Here is a 19,008-nt window from a genome sequence, read left to right on the forward strand (position 1 = left end):
CACTGTGTCAAACAGGTCTTACACGGCACACGCACGATGCTCAACTGAACAACGTTGAGAGCAGGTGGTCGAAACCTGCTGCTACGCAGGTCAAACGTTATGTGTCGCCAGTGTTGCTGGATCGACCGTTCTGACTTCATTAACCGAACTTTATTGCTACAGGTTGTACATTCAATTCTGTATCTAGGAAAATGATTAAACCATATCCTTCTAGCACTCAGCAACACATAGTGCTTTGCCATTGGCTGAAAGAAGGTCGTCATGAGAGCATACTCTAGTCAGATTCCCAAAGACCAGAAGATGTTCTTCGTCTTGGACCAGCCCGCATTGGCAGAGGTAGTGCCACTTAACAAGGTTCGATTTACACTTCGATACACTGGTACACAATTGGCAGCAAGTTCCCCTCTGTTTCATCAGTGGATGTGTTTCTTATCCTATAGTTCTAATTGTCGAAACAATCAGTGGTCGTATTTACAGGAAACATAATTTTCTTGCTCCTTGACCTAAGGATATTTGGTTGCCATTTGGTGTCAGAAGAGGGGATGTCAGGGGTCAGATGTGTCTTTCATACGAGCTGTCTTTTTATTGCAGTTAATGCTGTTCCAACCAGAGGGTGTAAGTTAATCGGTGGACGTTGGTTTAAGGCGCCTTGTAATGGTGTATATCACCTCATTAATGGACACACGTACATGATTTGCACGAGCAGAATTCTTCCCTACAGTTGCTGCGTAATCTGCTGACGCAAGGTTCTTCATTTCTGATTTCTTTTATCTGCATTCAACTGTTTGCTCTTCTATACGAAATATCAGGGCTACAGATCTTCGCATCTATTAAAATGATTAAATCATATCCTTCTAGCACTCAGCAACACATAGTGCTTTGCCAATAGCTGAAGGAAGGTCGTCATGAGAGCATACTCTAGTCAGACACCTCTGGTCAGACCTCTCATCCTCAGACACCTCTTGTATTTGCCAGACAGAGATAATGAACTTTTACTGTACTTTAAACTAATTTTCTTTGTAAAGTTTTCAATGTATTCTTTGCCTCACGCAACCTTCAAGTCCGGGAATATTTTGAAAGTAATAATCTGTTCCAAGCCTAATCACTGTGCAGTTCTCATCATCAAACCTTCATGTGTGTAATCGTATTCATGAACATGCACCTTCAGTTGATGGATTGGTCCTGTCTCCATATTTCAGGACACTTGATTTGTACTTTTGACGACATCTAAAACGTGTCTTGTACTCGCATGCAGTTCTAGATGCACTAACTCTGGGGAAACTCGTGAATGTCATCTGTAACACTATTGGGATACAAGCTGGAACATTCAAAACGCTCTATCGATCCATGTTGCCACTTGTGCATGGGAGATAGGTCGAGCTCCCGCTGTTAATGACCAGGCATAGTGTTCTGTAATTTTATGCAATATAATAAATCCCTTTATATGGTTTCGCTATGTATTCTCGAATATATGTGCATGAAATATGCTTGTTCAGGGTTTCCATTCGTCTCGTCTGTTCTGTTTATTGGAAAAATATCTTGGTGTCACGACTTTTCTCCAAATGAACATGAACTGTGGATTGCAGAAGTACATTCCGTTTAAAAGACCTAGTTGCAAGTACAAGAAAATGAAGGATATATAACAGTTCAAAAGCTGTGAAACTATGCAATAGATTTCTATTTCACAAGCTGTGAATTTATTGAAGAATGGTGTACGCCATTTCCCAAGCCTCTCCAGATTATGGATTGGATAATTTTGAAGAGATTGCAGTCTGTGACATGGAGGCATTTGCAGAAAAACTATTTATTCGTGAAAATAATGTCACTAAATCTTACTATGACTAGTAGCTACCTCCGTGGATCAGTGGTAGAGTATCGGTCTCCAGATCCCATGATAGCTGGTTTAGACCCGGCAGAGGTAGTCAGATGTGTATCTCTGGTGACATATTTGGTGTTTACCCGACAAAATTAATTAAAACTCAGCTATAAACGCCCAAGAGAGATTCGGCTTACTCTGCCATCTAGTAGGCTTAAAGTAAAACAGAACGTCAAAACTGACAAGAAGACAGCCAGATGGCGTTAAATTAAAATGTCTCAAACTGTAGCTGAGGACATAGATTATTATTACTATGACTAGTTTGATTTGATGAGTATTTCTAAAAAGAAGAAATCTTATGAAACTAAAGTTTAAGTGTGGAGTGAATTGAAAGAGCAACGTGTCATTAACAAATAGTGTTTGTTCATCATAAAAAGCAAGATATAATAAATATTACAGACAAGAAATGCCTGGCAAACTTTCTATTGACACATGTAGAAATCATTGCAGTTGCGGAACATGTTCTTTTCATTAATGAATGCACTGTGTACATATTATAGGAAAAATACTTCAAAGGGAAAGAGTGAAGCTTTATGAATTGTAAACTCTTTTTTGCTAGTTGCTTTACGTCGCACCTACACAGATAGGTCTTATGGCGACGATGGGATAGGAAAGGCCTAGGAGTTGGAAGGAAGCGGACGTGGCCTTAATGTTCAGTCCCAATATTTGCCTGCTGTGAAAATGGAAAACCACGGAAAATCATCTTCAGGGAGGCCGACAGTGGGATTCGAACCCTCTATCTACTGAATGCAAGATCACAGCCGCGTGCCCTTGGCCGCACGGTCTACTCGCGCGGTAATATTTATTTTAAGGGTTTGTCTTATGTGGAGTTCCATGTCTAACTATCAAAATAAAAAAGTTACTATATTAGTTCAAAAAAAACTTATAAATACTGTAATGAATTCTGAAACTGAGCTTTTTTTTTGAATTTGCATTCTTCTTCTTAGTTAAAAGTATGATAGTAATTTATTATATGTAGCAGACATTTCTCATATTCTGATTTCTTAACGTGTCCTTTCATTCTACCAACGCCGGGCCGAGTGGCTCAGGCGGTTGGGGCGCTGGACTTCTGATCCTAACGTGACAGGTTCGATCCTGGCTCACTCCGATGGTATTTGAAGGTGTTCAAATATGCCAGCCTCGTGTCGGTAGATTTACTGGCACGAAAAACAATTCCTGCAGTACAAAATTTTGGCACCTCGGCGTCTCCAAAATTCGCCAAAAAGTGGTTAGTGGGACGTAAGACTGACATTATTTATATTTTATTACATGTTACAAACTTGTCAAAGGTTTCTAAATAGAAAAGGAAATGAAATAATAATAATAATAATAATAATAATAATAATAATAATAATAATAATAATAATAATGTTTGTTTTTCTTTCGACATTCACTACTCTCTCCAATGCATAAAATATGCTGATCACCGCAACTAAATTAATTTCTTCAGTTATGCAGACTGCATTAAAGCCTAGAGTTACATTGTACTAAATAGGTGTTGATAATGATAAAACCACAGGGGTGTAACTGTTGTCTAGAACAGTTTTAATTAACTCGGTTTTGTACCAGACTAATGAAACGTAATTGCTTTCACGTTGATGCCATATAATTTAGTTAAATGAAATCCAAGCCGCACAGGGTTAGGTGTTGGATAACCATTACATTTATAATGAATTAGTACTGGATCATATATTACAGGAAGGTCCAACCTCGCGGCATGTTACAGGATTAGATATAAAATATGAACCTTAGACCTATTCGCTATAGATTTTCCGAAAGTACCGGTGATCACAAATATATGCAAGTTGTCCCGTTTATTCATACAGGATCAGACATGAGGTGAGGTGAAATTATATGGCATGTTTTTGAGGACGCTTTCCCTTCCTGACGCCAAACTCAGCTGAGGAGTTCATTGAGATGAAATGAATAATTATGAATAAAATTGTGTAAAAATGCGTAAGGAATCGGTTGTGGGCTGTGAATAGGAACTGTCCCGGCATTTTTTAGAAAATAAGAATGGGAATCCACAGAAAACCATTCTCAGGGCGGTGTGTTTCAAAGCTCGTCTCCCGAATTTATTTATTTATTTATTTATTTATTTATTTATTTATTTATTTATTTATTTATTTATTTATTTATTTATTTATTTATTTATTTATTGTTCGAGGTCCATTCAGCCTACGTGATTAGAATTGAGGAGCTATCTGACGGTGAGATAGCGGCCCCGGTCTCGAAAGCCAAGAATAACGGCCGAGAGGATTCGTCGTGCTGACCACACGACACCTCGTAATCCGTTGGTCTTCGGGCTGAGCAGCGGTCGCTTGGTAGGCCAATGCCCTTCAAGGGCATGAATTGTTATAATTCATTCCTGAGCTGGTATGAGTAGCTCAGACGGTTGAGGTGCTGGCCTTCTGACCTCAACTTCGCAGGTTCGCTCCTGGCTCGGTACTGTGGTATTTAAAGGTGCTCAAGTACGTCAGACTAGTGTCGGTAGATTTACTGACATGTAAAACAACTCCTGCTGGACTAAATCCTGCCACCTGGGCATGTACGAAAACCGTAAAAGAGTAGTTAGTGGAACGTAAAGCCAATACCAATGAAATTAGTATTGATTAATTCCTGAAATGTAGGTGGAGGTCTAGGAGCAGTTAGCTGATGATGACGTAGAATAACCTTGTATAGGCCCTATTCGCTGTATGAATATACAGATAGTTATACATTAAATATACATAAAACAGTTTATACCCAAGAATGTAATTTTGCCAACATGGACAGAATTCGCTCTCTACAGACGCACAGAATTTTACTAACATGTATAATTTATGAAAATATTAAAATTCTTTTTAATTGTGTATAATTTATAATAGAAGCAAAGCTGTTATCTAGGACGATGTATTGGTCATCAATACGTATATAAATATGAATGCTATTAATATAACCTTCTATTAGCAGAAAAGAAGAAACTGGCGGATTCTCTTTGAGAATCACACATTTTGTCATACTGTAGATAGACTGTTTAACAACGACAAGCTTGCAATTTTGTGGTGTCTAAATTGATCGTTCTTCAAAGTTCGTTGCAAGCGATATTTTCCTTATACAGATTTCTATTTACTACTGTAGCAATGGATTGTTATGTTCGTGTAGCCTACGTAAATATTATTTTAACGACAGAACGGTAATTACCCTTAAGTTTACCATGTCTTAATCAGTCTGTTTATCGCTAGCAGTTCCCTTATTACAGCGAGCTGCCATGGATCTTCCTGTACGATGACAGTATTCTCATGCCCGTTTGATTCGAATTGCGTGTAGAATTGGAGGTGCCGTTGCTGTGATTCCAATGTCAACAAATAAGTGTTATGTGCAGATAGAGTTTCGAAAAACTTGTTAATGTTCTGGAGTAGTAAGTTGGGTTGAAAGCTTATCAGCAGGCTTGCAATGCTCGTACACTCGTGATCAGAAGAATTCAGGGTGGCATGGAAAACAGTTAACGTTTGGACGTAGATTTTGGCCATCCGTGAGGATGAAGGGGAAGCAAGCGAGGCAACGTCTAATGTGTTCATCTTTCAGGAGGTGTGGCTTATGACGTTACGCACTCAGAGGTCATTACCAACTCCATTTTCTTTGGAACTGATCAAGATGTTTTCTTGGTTAAGCTTTCTGGCTATACTGGCTTTTCCTAATCAAGGAAAACAATTAACTAATTGAAATTTAATTGTGAAGAAATGTGCGCTATGCAATTTCGCCCCTTTACGTATGGCATTTAAGTGTCTGATCACCTCTGACAATAATTCCATAGGAACGGTGCTTGAGAGCACCAGCCGAAGAAGAAAGTTTGCCAGGGAAGAGATTTGAATACGGATCTCCCAACTGACAGGATCGCGCTTCAGGAAGTACGCTACGGTAACACAGGCTGAAATCCACGGTGTGCTGACTTCTCGGCATGGCTTTCAAGGTGGTCTTAAGCTATATTTAGCAACACCGCCTCGCAAAGCACATTTGAATTCGCCAGCGAAGCGGTATGATTGGCTAACTTCCGGAGCTGATAATTTTTTTCTACATTTCTTTTTACAAGCAACATTGCGTCCCAGCGACAAAGACAGGTCTTACGGCAGCTTATAAAATGACAACGGTGCGAGATGCTGAATTTTGTTCCTAATTATTTATCAGTATGACCACCCATCTAATGCTTATACAGGGTGAAGCGTAATTCGCGCACTCGGGCGTCGCAGCGCGACTCCTCACATGCCAGCAATGAAAAAATGTCTCTTATAAATTTTCGTCTTGCGAGTATATCCGGTAGAAAAACGACGTTGAAGAGTAGCAATCTGGCAACACTGTAATCACATGTAGGGTAGCTACCTCTGTCAGCACGTACTAGTCGTGCTGTACAGGTGGTGCAGTGGATAGAGTTTTGGGTTAGCATGCAGGAGGTCGAGTGGTCGATCCTAGGTTGAGGCGTATGTTTTTTATTTCGTAAATGTAGCCCAGGTGGTATGGTATCTGGCATCTTAATCGTCAACAGCGATTGCAGTGGGTCTTCTAGAAACCATTTGCACTTGCACACTACGATCCTAGAAATGGACGAACAATCGTTTTCATTGTCAGCTTTGAAAGGCGCCATTTCCACGTCGTGGGCGTGAATTTATTCGCACCAGTTCATCTACTAGATATGAAACCTGTTTGTTTCAGCTGTCTATTTCTTATTAGTCTAACCAGGTATTTGTTGTTTCAGCGTTACAAAATGTTGTAAATGTAGGATACATGTGACCTCAGAAACGGTGTCTTACTGTATTACAGTAGGTAAAGTCAGATGGAATTTAGCAAATAAAAAATGCGCCTCAACCCAGGATCGAACCATCGACCTCCTGCATGCTGACCAAGAACTCTACCCACTGCACCAACTGTACAGCACGACGAAAACGTGCTGACAGCGGTAGTTACCCTACATATGGTTACAGTGTTGCCAGATTGCTACTCTTTAACGTCCGTTTTCTACCGGATATACTCGCAAGACGAAAATTTATAAGAGACATTTTTTCATTGCTGGCACGTGAGGAGTCGCGCTGCGACGCCCGAGTGCGCGAATTACGCTTCATCCTGTATATCCGGTTAACGTTACCGACTACTCTATATACTGTATATACGATCTTCTAGTATGGCCGGACTGAGTGGCTCGACTGTTGAGGAGCTTCTGACCCCAACTTGGCAAGTTCCATACTACTACATTCTCGTGGTTTTGAAGCTGCTCAAATACATCAGCCTCATATCGGAAGATTTACTGTCACTTTAAAACAACTGCTGGACAAACTTTTGGCTCTTCGGCATCTCCAAAAACCGTCAAAAGTAGTTAGTGGGACGTAAGATCATTATTATTATTATTATTATTATTATTATTATTATTATTATTATTATTATTATCATCTTCTTTCTTCTCCTTTGTTTCGGTGGTAGACCACGTTACTTCAACCGTTAACATCCTTGAACTTTAATTCATTCCCAGAATTCCCTCATTTGCTTTCTGTGAGCCTCCTCCCTTTCATCAGTCCACTTCTTGCCTGTTTTCTACTTCGGCTTTTTTTGGAATCGCTGGTACGCTCGCACTTTCTTCTGAATACGAACACGTTCCTGGATGTCTTCATGAGTGATCTGTACTTCTTGAAGGTCTTTTTCATCGGCGAACCAGGGTCACTTGGTTTTCCTCTTATCTTTTTATTATTATTGTTATTATTCTTATCAGTAGTCTCCGAGTTCATTGTTTGATTGTGTAAATTGCAGAATGTTTTGATCTTCCTCTTGGAGTTACCGGCATCTCGTTATATTCACTACGTTTCCGAAGGAGCTGTTCACAACAGTCTAGTGATATTACTCGTAGAAATTACTGACTGAACTGCATAGACTTGCACAGATAAAACAGAGTGTTTGCCGATACATGGGGAGTTAGGATTGAAAATCTAGTTCTTCGAAGCTCCTCTTCCTTTAGGCCACCCAACTTACTGAGCTGCATGTGCTGAAGTACCCTGTACATCCACTCGAGAGGTGGTTTGTTTGTGATACAGTATACTGTATACAGTATATATTCACTGCACTGAAATTCCATTCTACGAAGTTGTACACAGAGAGAAAAGGTCAAACTGTATCTGCTACTCAGCCAATTAAACTTTTCAAAACTAGTCTAGCTTCAGAAATAAAACTTCATTAAATATGTATCCATATCGTTGGATAGCTTTTATTTGGAATTCATTGTTTTCGTACGGTTTGGAAAAGTCTGCGGTAACAAGTTTTTTGTATTTTAAAGCTGTTCTCAATGAAGAGAATATCCTTTTCGTGTACATTTAATTAAAAATGGTCCGGCAAACATGGTGAGTCGCCTCTTGGCGCTGTGGGCTTGTTTACTCGGTACTCTTGTCCTTGTTAACTCGCGGGACTTCAGATGTGTACATAGGTTTAGCCTTTGCCTGCGTTCTCATCCACCCACACACGTACTATACGAAGGAAAGAAGTCTCAACTTGCACTTAGCCCAGTTTTAATTCTATTACAAACTCTTCCTATTACGGTACTTTAATAAACGTGTTTTTTGTTTTGTTTTGTTTTGTTTTGTTTTTTTACAATTTTACAATTTCCTGTACGTCCTGTACGATCGGATAGGAAAGGGCTAGAAACGGGAAGGAAACGACTGAGGCCTTATTCAAGGTACGTCCCTACCATTGATTGGTGTGAAAATGGGGAAACAACGGAAAACCATTTTCAGAGCTGCCGAGAGTGGGGTTCGAACCGTCTGGCTCCCGATTGCAAGCTGCCAACTACGTGACCCAAACCGCGCAGCCACTCGCTCGGTATTTGTAGTAATAAATAAATTCCCTTTATTAATAATAATATTATTATTCCACCCCTTGTCCCGTCTCTCTACGGGGTCTGGTATGAGGTAAGATGACTCTGTCGTGGCGGGTTTTGTATGACCGGATGACCTTCCTGACGTCACAATCATCAGAAGAGTGGCTGAGATGAAATGATTGACCTGATATAAGATATTAGGAAAGGAGTAGGTAAAACCTGGTGCCAGCACACTCCTGTCGAAAAGCACCAAGGGGTCCGATCAAGGCTTAACGTCACCATCCGACGGTCGCATCATCAGCAGCGTCATATGTCCTCACTCCATGTGAGCACTGCGGAGAGTTTTGGAATTTAATCCAGACTTTTGGCACGCAGTCTACTGATTAGACATTGTACACCACCACCTCCCTTACCCTGCCGGCTAACATTCTAATGGCGAAATTTCTTCAACCAACGGGACTCAAACCGGCTACCCACTGTGTCAGACCGTTCAGATTTCAACGCCTTAACGATCATGGCCACTAGGTGTGAATTATTATTATTATTATTATTATTATTATTATTATTATTATTATTATTATTATTATTATTATTATTATTATTATTATTCACTAACAGGTAAAGGAGCTAGTGATCTATAGCACTGAGTTTCTTAAAGATGTTCGGGAATGTACGGAAATATTAAACACACATTTAACATGGATTCCCAAACGTCTTGTGCTGCTTGTCAACAAGACTATCAGCTCACAGGACTGAAGTGGGTTTGAAGTGTGTACTCAGTATAATTTTGCTGAAGGCTTTGGCCTGTCATTGGCAAAACAGTGATTGGGTCACTGGATTGTGTGCATAGATAATAGAGTGGATGTTTGCCTTGTGTTATTGCGAGACAGGTAAACAATAGCAGGTGATTGCCTCACCTTTCAGAAGATCAAACACTGTCGTCGGTAAAGATGAACCCGTTGATGAGAGAATGATCACCTCACACCTAGCGACGTGTGTCACAGAATAACATTCTCCGTACCATTGCGACATTTCAGTTGTTGACTTCTGAGCGAACACTATCACTGTTCGTCGAAACAGATTGTCCTGTATCTTGCATAGAATTTTCTGAGAAACACATAAATGTCCCCAGCGTCCTAGTTTTTAACATACCGAGCTCGATAGCTGCAGTCGCTTAAATACGGCCAGTATCCAGTAATCAGGGGATAGTGGGTTCGAACCCCACTGTCGGCAGCCCAGAAGATGGTTTTCCGTGGTCTCCCATTTTCACACCAGGCAAATGCTAGGACTGTACCTTAATAAAAGTCCACGAACCTGCTACGCAGGCGTAGCAGGGGGAGAGGTGATACTCCCACGTGGCGCGTCCCAGGTGGCGGATAGGGGGGTCCTAACCGGCTTGCCGGCGGACTTGAGGGAAATAAAATACCTCTCGCGGACCAAACACACACCCCCTGTAGGTGGGGAGGCTGACGAATAATACACCCACGGTATCCCCTGCCTGTCGTGAGAGGCGACTAAAAGGGGCGACCAAGGGATGATTGAATTAGAACCATGAAACTACTTTTGATTCGTACCATCACGCGGGGAACACCATGGGTTGCATGTACTTGCGAGTAGTATCACTAACATGGTACGAAATATGTTTGTGATTCGTTGCAGTAAAAAGCTTGGCCGGGTGGATTCCAGTACCCGTGCGTTGTACCCATGTGGGCAACAGCGCGGGTCTGGGCGTAGCCTGTGAGTTGTACCACTATATGAGCGACACCGTGGGTCTGCGTTGCCTGTGATTAGTACTCACTATGTGCGGAACACCACGGGGCCCTTGGGACCGGCACCCGTGACTAGTACCCTAGGTGAGGAAACTTATCGGTTTGCGTTGGCTGTAAGTGGCGCCATTGTGTGCGAAACACCATAGGTCTGCGTTACCTGTACGAAGTACAATACTTGTGAGTAGTACCATCTTGTGTGGAACACCGTGAGTCTTCGCTACTTCTGATTAATACCCCAACATGACACATACCATGGTTCTATTTTACTCGCGACATGTACCATTCTGTGGGGCCTTAGACGTGGATTTTGCACCCCCTTTAGACACCAAGCATCATTGTGCTTTATAAGTGGTTCCTTGGTCGGTAATAATGTTATTTTCGTTCTCTTTTGAATCCGATCCACTGGTTTTTGTTTTTGTTTGTTTGTTTTGTGTTTTGTTGGGTTCCTGTCCATCCATTCATTCTTCATGACATGTTTTATTTTTATTTTGGTCAGTGGATGCCTTTGTAATTTTTGTTCTTTCATTTCGTACCATTAGGGGCTGATGACCTTCGATGTTGGGCCCCTTAAAACAACAAGCATCTTAATAAAAGTCGCGGCCGCTTCCTTCCCATTCCTAGGCCTTTCCTATCCCATCATCGCCATAAGACGTAAAACAAATAGCAAAAACAAGTTTACAACAACCCCTTGTGGGTGGGGGACACAGACGAAGAATACGCCCACGGTATCCCCTGCCTGTCGTAAGAGGTGACTAAAAGGGGTGATCAAGGGATGAACGAATTAGAACCATGAGACTGCTTTTAATTAGTACCATCACGCAGGGAATACCATGGGTCGGTTTTACCTGCGCGTAGTAGCACTATGTTAGGTACACAATAGGTTTGTGATTAGTAGCGACAGTGTGTGCTTCCGGCTGGGTTTTACAGTACGGTACCTGTGATATGAGCGACACCATGGGTCTGCCTTGCCTGTGATTAGTACCCACTATGTGAGGAACACCACGGGATAGTACGAGTCCCTGTGGTTAGTACACTTATGTGAGGAACACCATAGGTTTGCGTTGCCTGTAAATGGCGCCGCAATGTGAGAAACACCATAGGTTTGTGTTACATGTGCGCATTACATTAGCTGTGAGTAGTACCATAATGTGTGGAATTCCGCGAGTCTACGCCTTTTTTAAAATTAATACCGCAAGATGACAAATACCATGGTTCTTCTTTCCTAGCGATATATACCATTATGAGCGGCCGTTGACCACGCTTTTGAACCTCTTTATACTACAAGCATCATCGTTTCATTATTGTGCTTTAGAAGCAGTCCCTTGGTTAGAAATACTATTGTTTAACGCTAGTTTCTGGAAATGTGGGGCGTTGTGAGTCGGATCCATTGATTGTTTTGAATTAATATCATCCATTCATTCTTCGTCCTCGCGTTTTGAATCCTGGTCAGTGGAGGATTTTGGACTTATTTTAAAATGTCATTACATTTCGTCTCATTTCATACCATTAGGGGCCGATGACCTAGATGATAGGCCCCTTTAAACAACAAGCATCATCATCATCAGTTTGTAATATGCTAAGTAAGCAATAATTTACTATAAATGTTTGTTTGAAGGATTCCATTTCTAACAGCAGGTTATCCTTGTGTTATTAATGGAGTCGTCTTGATCTCTGAATTTGTTTTAAATTATGACAGCACAGAATCGTATCACAAGAGAGTATATTTTACACCGATATCGAGCGAGACTGGCTGCGTTGTTCAGGCCGTCCAGCTGCTACCTTACCTTCGGGAGATGGTGGGTTCGAACTCCACTGGACATGGTTTGTCAACGTTTTACATTATCACATTAGGCTGTACCATAATTAAGGACACAGACGCTTCCTTTGCAGTCCCAGTCCTGTCCTATACCATTCTCGCCTTAAGATCTGTATCAGTGCGACGTAAAATCAATATAATATATACCTTTATAGTGCAACAACCCTGATGGGTCTTCCTCTATTAATCGACCGCTCAGCCTGATTATGAGGTTTGCCGTTATTATTGTATATCTAGAACGAGGTTGCTATTTCATCGTCAGATAGATCCTCAGATGTTTTCTCGTAGACTGAATGGGCCTCAAACTAGGCCCCAGATCCAGGTAAAATATCCTGATCTGGTGGGGGATCGAACCTGTGACCTCTAGAATATATGTAGTTTCGCTATCCCTAGAGTGTGCGACTGGGCTGATGGTATAATAATAATAATAATAATAATAATAATAATAATAATAATAATAATAATAATAATAATAATAATAATATAATAATAATAATAATAGCAGAGTCCTCGCTGCCAAAAAGACTGCTGCCCAGTGAGGTGTACGGCTCCATATCTCAATGGCTAGCGTGCTGGCCTTTGGTTCAAGGGGCTCCGGGTCGACTCACGGAACTCTCGGGGATTTTAACATTAGTTATTTCATCTTGCTTGGAGGACTGAATGTGCCTTGTCATTTTTAAATAGGAAAAAAAAAGAAAGCAGGTGAAGAGTTAGAAAAATCAGCACTAAAAATAGAAGAAAAATATATTTTAACCATTATTAATTAGGCCTGCAGATATTGATGTAACTCATGCTCAGGTTGACGACTTCCTCAGCCCTTCCGCGATCGAATCTGGTGCCTCCCATACCCCCTCAGTTGAGCTCACATGGGTGGATTAACTTCGTTCGAGTCTGAGGTCCAGAACTGAAATTGCTCTGAATTACCTCCGGGTGGTAAGAGGCGGTATCCTACACTTACACCAAAAGAGCTGGCCAAAATGACCTACATGGAGCCACATTATACGTGCCTATAATACAATTCCTGACATAAAATGTGGTTGGATGAATATTTCTAATTCCGGCACGAACAAACACGGCCGATTACTTCGACTATTTAACAAATAACTAAAAAATTAAATATGATAATAAAAGTGTATAGATGAAACAAATCAAATAGATAAATATTCGGGAGCTATACCGGAAAAACCTCTCAAAACACAGATACATGGAAATCCACAGCATGTTTCCCGTCATTCGACCGGGTCAGGAAGGGAATTAATAAAGCCCCCATCTTGCGGCGAGAATATGAAATGTGCCGGCTGCCGAGGCCTGTCGCACTCCTCCGGGGCAGTGATAAATGACTGACAGATGAAATGAAATGTTAATGGAGAGTGTTGCTGGAATGAAAGATGACTGAGAAAACCGGAGAAAAACCTGTCCTGCGTTCGCGTTGTCAAGCACAAATCTTACATGGAGTGACCGGGATTTGAACCAGAGAAACCAGGCGGTATAAAGGCCGGCGCGCTGCCGCCTGAGCTACAGAGGCTTAGTCAAAACACAGATACATAATCTGTTTAATTTTTTAATGTAAACCCATTCATTTTCCCAATACAGTCGAAACAAGCGACCGCCAATTAACGATCGTTATTGGCTATATTCGCACAAATCGGCCCTTTTTCCTTAAAAATGTAATGTCTGTAAGTTTTATACTGCACATTTACACGGTTAATTAATAGAATCAATTTAAAACTTAAAGAAACTTAAGTGAAATAAGCACTGTATTTTTGCAGTATAGTTTTTTTTGTTGCTATTTTGCTTCACGTCGCACCGACACAGAGAGGTCTTATGGTGAGGATGGGACAGGAAAGGCCTAGGAATGGGAAGCAAGCGGCCGTGACCTTAATTAAGATACAGCCCCAGCATTTGTCTGGTGTGGAAATGGGAAACCGCGGAAAACCATCTTCAGGGCTGCCGACAGTGGGGTTCGAACCCACTATCTCCCGGATGCGAGCAGTATAGTATTTATGAAGTGGGACTGAGAGGAATTTTTCTTCTAACGTTTACACAGTACGCCCAGCAATAATATATCTGCGAAATATAAAATGGGCGAGGAAAGAAGTAGCAATAATGTACATGATCAGTAATATCTCACACGTTCTTGGATAATAAATGAGATGTTCTCTCTTTCCGTACTGTGGGAATTGTTGAGTGTGATATACTTCATTCCATGACGATGCCGACATTTGTTTCCCCATTTTGTAATCGTAATTTTATTTGTGACTTTTCTTCCCTCTCATTTGCGACATCTTTACAGCGATGTTTGCCTTCACTGTTTAACAGACAGACTGATTTGGAATCTACTGAAAACAACAGAAAATAAGCTTTGCGTTGTTGTCGGCACTTCCCAAACTCGTAACGAACAAAAATAAACATTGGACGTTATGGTCGATACATTTCCCCGAAAATGTAATAAAAAATACACCATTTTATTTGATATGTCATAATAAGCGATTTTTTAAATACAGTGTTTATACACAGTAGGATTAGGATGGGACCGTTAGTATTCAATTTTATATCCAATGGGTCGTTAAAAGCGATGCCGCAATAAATGGTTTCGACTGTGTTTCGGCTGTCAGCACCGTCCTCTTTGTTGTGCGGTCTGTGGTCAGATGTATTATTAAAGATGTTTCAATGCGCTCTTGTGATCAATTTATATTTATTTAAAGTGCACGTAGGTGTAGCAGTGGGCTCGTCAGTTCGATTGCTACACTTTTCGAAGGCGCTGGCGGATTGTGCGCCGTTCACACACCGAGGCTCGCTGCCACACTGGGCCGAAACTCTTGTAATTTCACTAGCAGAAAGTTCTAGAGGTTTTGAATTAGAACAGATTAGTCCCATCCCCTAGTTCCGGATCGCCTGAAACTAGAGAGAGAGAGAGAGAGAGAGCACTCTTCTATTGCAAATTCATTAAGTTTGATACATGCATTGCATTCTCCTCTTATTATTATTATTTGACTATTACTATATTAAGTATAATTTATTTTGCCTTAAGACGTTAGGAATGCTATATTGTCTGGGATAACATGTATCTTTCTCATTCCTTAGCTTATTTAGTGCTTACTTTCGTGTCACAAGTCTCTTGGAGTATCCTACAATTAACGAATGAATTATGAATAGAAAATGACACGACAATGCAACCATTTATATGTTACTACATTTGATATTATATTTAACCTACTAGTAAATATATCCATTATTCTAGGAGAGGCACGCCCCTTATCCATCTTATCCTTATTCTTCATTTTTCTCATTCGTATTTGTTCTGATTTTTGCCGGGCTGAGTGGCTCAGACGGTTAAGGCGCTGGCCTTCTAACCCCAACTTGGCAGGTTCGATCCTGGCTCAGTCCGATGGTATTGGAAGGTGCTCAAATACGACAACCCCGTGTCGGTAGATTTACTGGCACGTAAAAGAACTCCTGCGGGACTAAATTCCGGTACCTCGGCATCTCCGAAGACCGTAAAATTAGTTAGTAGGACGTAAATCAAATAACGTTATTATTATTATTATTATTATTATTATTATTATTATTATTATTATTATTATTATTATTATTATGTTCTGATTTTTAAATGTCCTTTTTCAACATACTTTTTAAAATACAAAAGAGTTTTGCTATTCTTTTTGGAATAATCTTCTCTTTATTTCATAGTTTAACAGTTGTATAGAATTCTGTCTCTTTTTTATTTTTGTTTTGTATTCATGCCCAGATATTTAACTCTCATAGTTTCGGTTGCCTACAAACTCTTAGTAGATATGCTTTTTTTTAAAAATGCTATTTATTAGGGGCGTCGACCCTTGTGGATCTATTGCCCTTACTGGCACCATGTAATTGTAATGGCAGAAGTGTGGAGTGCTCTATGTGAGGAAAGGAACATTAAGAATGACACGAACACCCAGTCCCCAGGCCAGGGATATTAATCATTACAATTAAAAACCTGTGACCCGGCTGACGCGTTGCCACCTACATCGCGGGGACGGACTATTAGGTACGCTTTTTTCATTTCTTCTCCACAGAGTATACACTGATTTTCGTATATTTATCTCTTATTGACTCATATTTATATATTCCCATTAGCCATCGCAGATTTTGAATGAATATTTGTAGTCGATGAAAATTATTAACTTCTGTTATCAGAAATATTGTGAAGGACCACAACACGGGATGAGGTACAAGAATCCGCTCACCTTTTATGTCATAAAATGGACAGTCGCTGAAAAAAGTGATCGCATAATATTGTATAAGTTCCTGGCAGGTAGTCTTTTCTCAGAAACAGCTGAACCTATAGATATGTTTGTTATGGGTATCCACAGGTTTTGCATCTACATGGGGGGTGAATTCAATTTTGATAATGATTGAGATAAAGTCTATTATCGTACTAAATACGAGGAACATAAAATATATTTCGCTCATATATTTTTATGACTATAATGTACATTCATCACGTCTAGTATTCATCATTTGCAAAATTCATAAATGGAACTAGCTGTGTGTAAAAATGCATAGAAAAATATATTTTGAACATTTTTCCGAAAATAGGTTAGTGTCCATCATATATGTGTGAATATATTATTTAAACATGGATTATGCGTATCATTAATTAATCTGTTCCTTCAATGAAATATTCAGTTCGGCACAACAACGCATTAGCATTGAAGTGAGTCCGTATTATCAGGGAACTATAAATATTGTTTACGAACTCCAAATGTCGATTAGAATATAATCTGGTAGTGATGTTTTTTTATAACTTGGTTGCGAGATTTCTAATTTTTCGAGCTTAATTGGCAATTTAAAAAACACGGAAACAATGTTTCATGTAAATTGGGATTAATATACACCACTAATCACAGGAGCCATGCATGATTAAAGAGAAGGCTTGACCGTATAAAACAAGCAAGGACTTTTGTGTTCACCTCGTCGCTGATCACGAATGGCTGTGTTTAACTGCCCTTCACGTGAATTTGTCATCTGAGTTCTGAGAATTAAACATGTTCGATTTAACAGATCTGAATATAAACGACAATGCACCCGTGTGTTAGATGTGAAGAGATGGATGTCGTCACTGTGGATGAAGCTATAGGTATGGAACAACTTCGGTGTGAGGCAAATGGAGGAGGAGGAATATGATAATACAGTGCTCACATGATCTAGCATCCGTTTCCATGGTTGAATAGTCAATACTGGACAATACTGGATCTTTCGGGTCGTGTGATCCCCTGTTCGATTCCTGACCAGGTCGGAAAATGTAATCGTGGCTGATTCTTCTGACTTGGCGTCTACGTTTTTATCATTTGTCTCAACACAATGCTGTCTCTCTCTGCCACTGCGACCCAGGAACATTTAGAAATCCTGGAACATGGAGCGTAACACTAGATATGCTGGTAGCAAGGTACATATATAAGACAGGTCTATAGGTTTGCTGTTTGTCGTGTCTTCGGCGTCAGAATAGGAAAAGCGACCGATCTCTCCGCGTTTGATAGAGGGCAAATTGTGATGCCACGGCGTCTCAGAACGTACATGTGTGTGTAAAGTTTCACAAATGTGACTGCAGTTCGAATAATAATAATAATAATAATAATAATAATAATAATAATAATAATAATAATAATAATAATAATAATAATAATAATAATATAATAATAATAATAATAATAATAATAATACCGAGCTCGATAGCTGCAGTCGCTTAAGTGCGGCCAGTATCCAGTAATCGGGAGATAGTGTGTTCGAGTCTCACTGTCGGCAGCCTTGAAGATGGTTTTCCGTGGTTTCCCATTTTCACACCAGGCAAATACCGGGGCTGTACCATAATTAAGGTCACGGCCGCTTCCTTCCAACTCCTAGGCCTTTCCTATCCCATCGTCGCCATAAGACCTATCTGTGTCAGTGCGACGTAAAGCAAATAATAATAATAATAATAATAATAATAATAATAATAATAATAATAATAATGTTATTGGCTTTACGTCCCACCAGCTATTACTTTACGGTTTTCGGAGACTCCGAGGTGCCAGAATTTAGTACCGCAGAAGTTCTTTTACGTACCAGTAAATCTACCGATACGAGGCTGATGTATTTGAGCACCTTCAAATTGAGCCAATATAGAACCTGCCAAGTTGGGGTCAGAAGGCCAGCGCCTCAACCGTCTTAGCCACTCAGCCCAGTGGCGGCAGTTAGAATCCCCGCATATGCAAGTGGGTTTTTTGAAATGAAGAGCCATGTCCCCGTGGTTCGTGTTTCACGTAAAACTGGTTGTCCCATGTCTACGATCACGATATCAACAGTTACAAATTACTACACACTCGCTTGTTTTAAGAACGTAAAGTACTGTATTCCTGTTCATGACATTGTAACGTGTCTGCCCAGACAGTTTAATCAGTGTATGCACGCGAGTCTGCCCATGTAAACACACATACACACGTAATACGAGAGGTGGTGTTGGTGGTGGGAAATTGCTTTTACTGTAGTTACTAGGGGACTGCCCGCCCACAATCAGACATCACGCAGGGAGTTTGATAGCAACAGCGGTGCTAACTTATTACTGCCTCTTCTCCCCCTTAACGACAAAACCCAACGCCGTTAATGAAAAGCTATTCTGGACACCAGCGAGTGCTAAACGAGACATATTTCTTTTTCTTTATACAAATGGTGGCAGGAGATAACATCTGGAAGAAAA

At 40.4% G+C, this 19,008-nt stretch overlaps 1 protein-coding gene across 1 annotated transcript in view; it reads left to right on the top strand.

Annotated features, from left to right (window-relative positions):
* Nucleotides 1-261: 261 nt before the first annotated feature.
* The window catches only part of LOC136879316 (ras-GEF domain-containing family member 1B), a 447,741-nt gene continuing 428,994 nt past the window's right edge, over nucleotides 262-19,008 (top strand). Inside the window, exon 1 of the mRNA XM_068229058.1 lies at nucleotides 262-336. Coding sequence (XP_068085159.1) covers nucleotides 262-336 — 75 coding nt within the window. The remainder of the gene's footprint in view (nucleotides 337-19,008) is intronic.

This window comes from Anabrus simplex, chromosome 8, assembly GCF_040414725.1.
Source record: "Anabrus simplex isolate iqAnaSimp1 chromosome 8, ASM4041472v1, whole genome shotgun sequence".
NCBI classification, from domain to species: domain Eukaryota; kingdom Metazoa; phylum Arthropoda; class Insecta; order Orthoptera; family Tettigoniidae; genus Anabrus; species Anabrus simplex.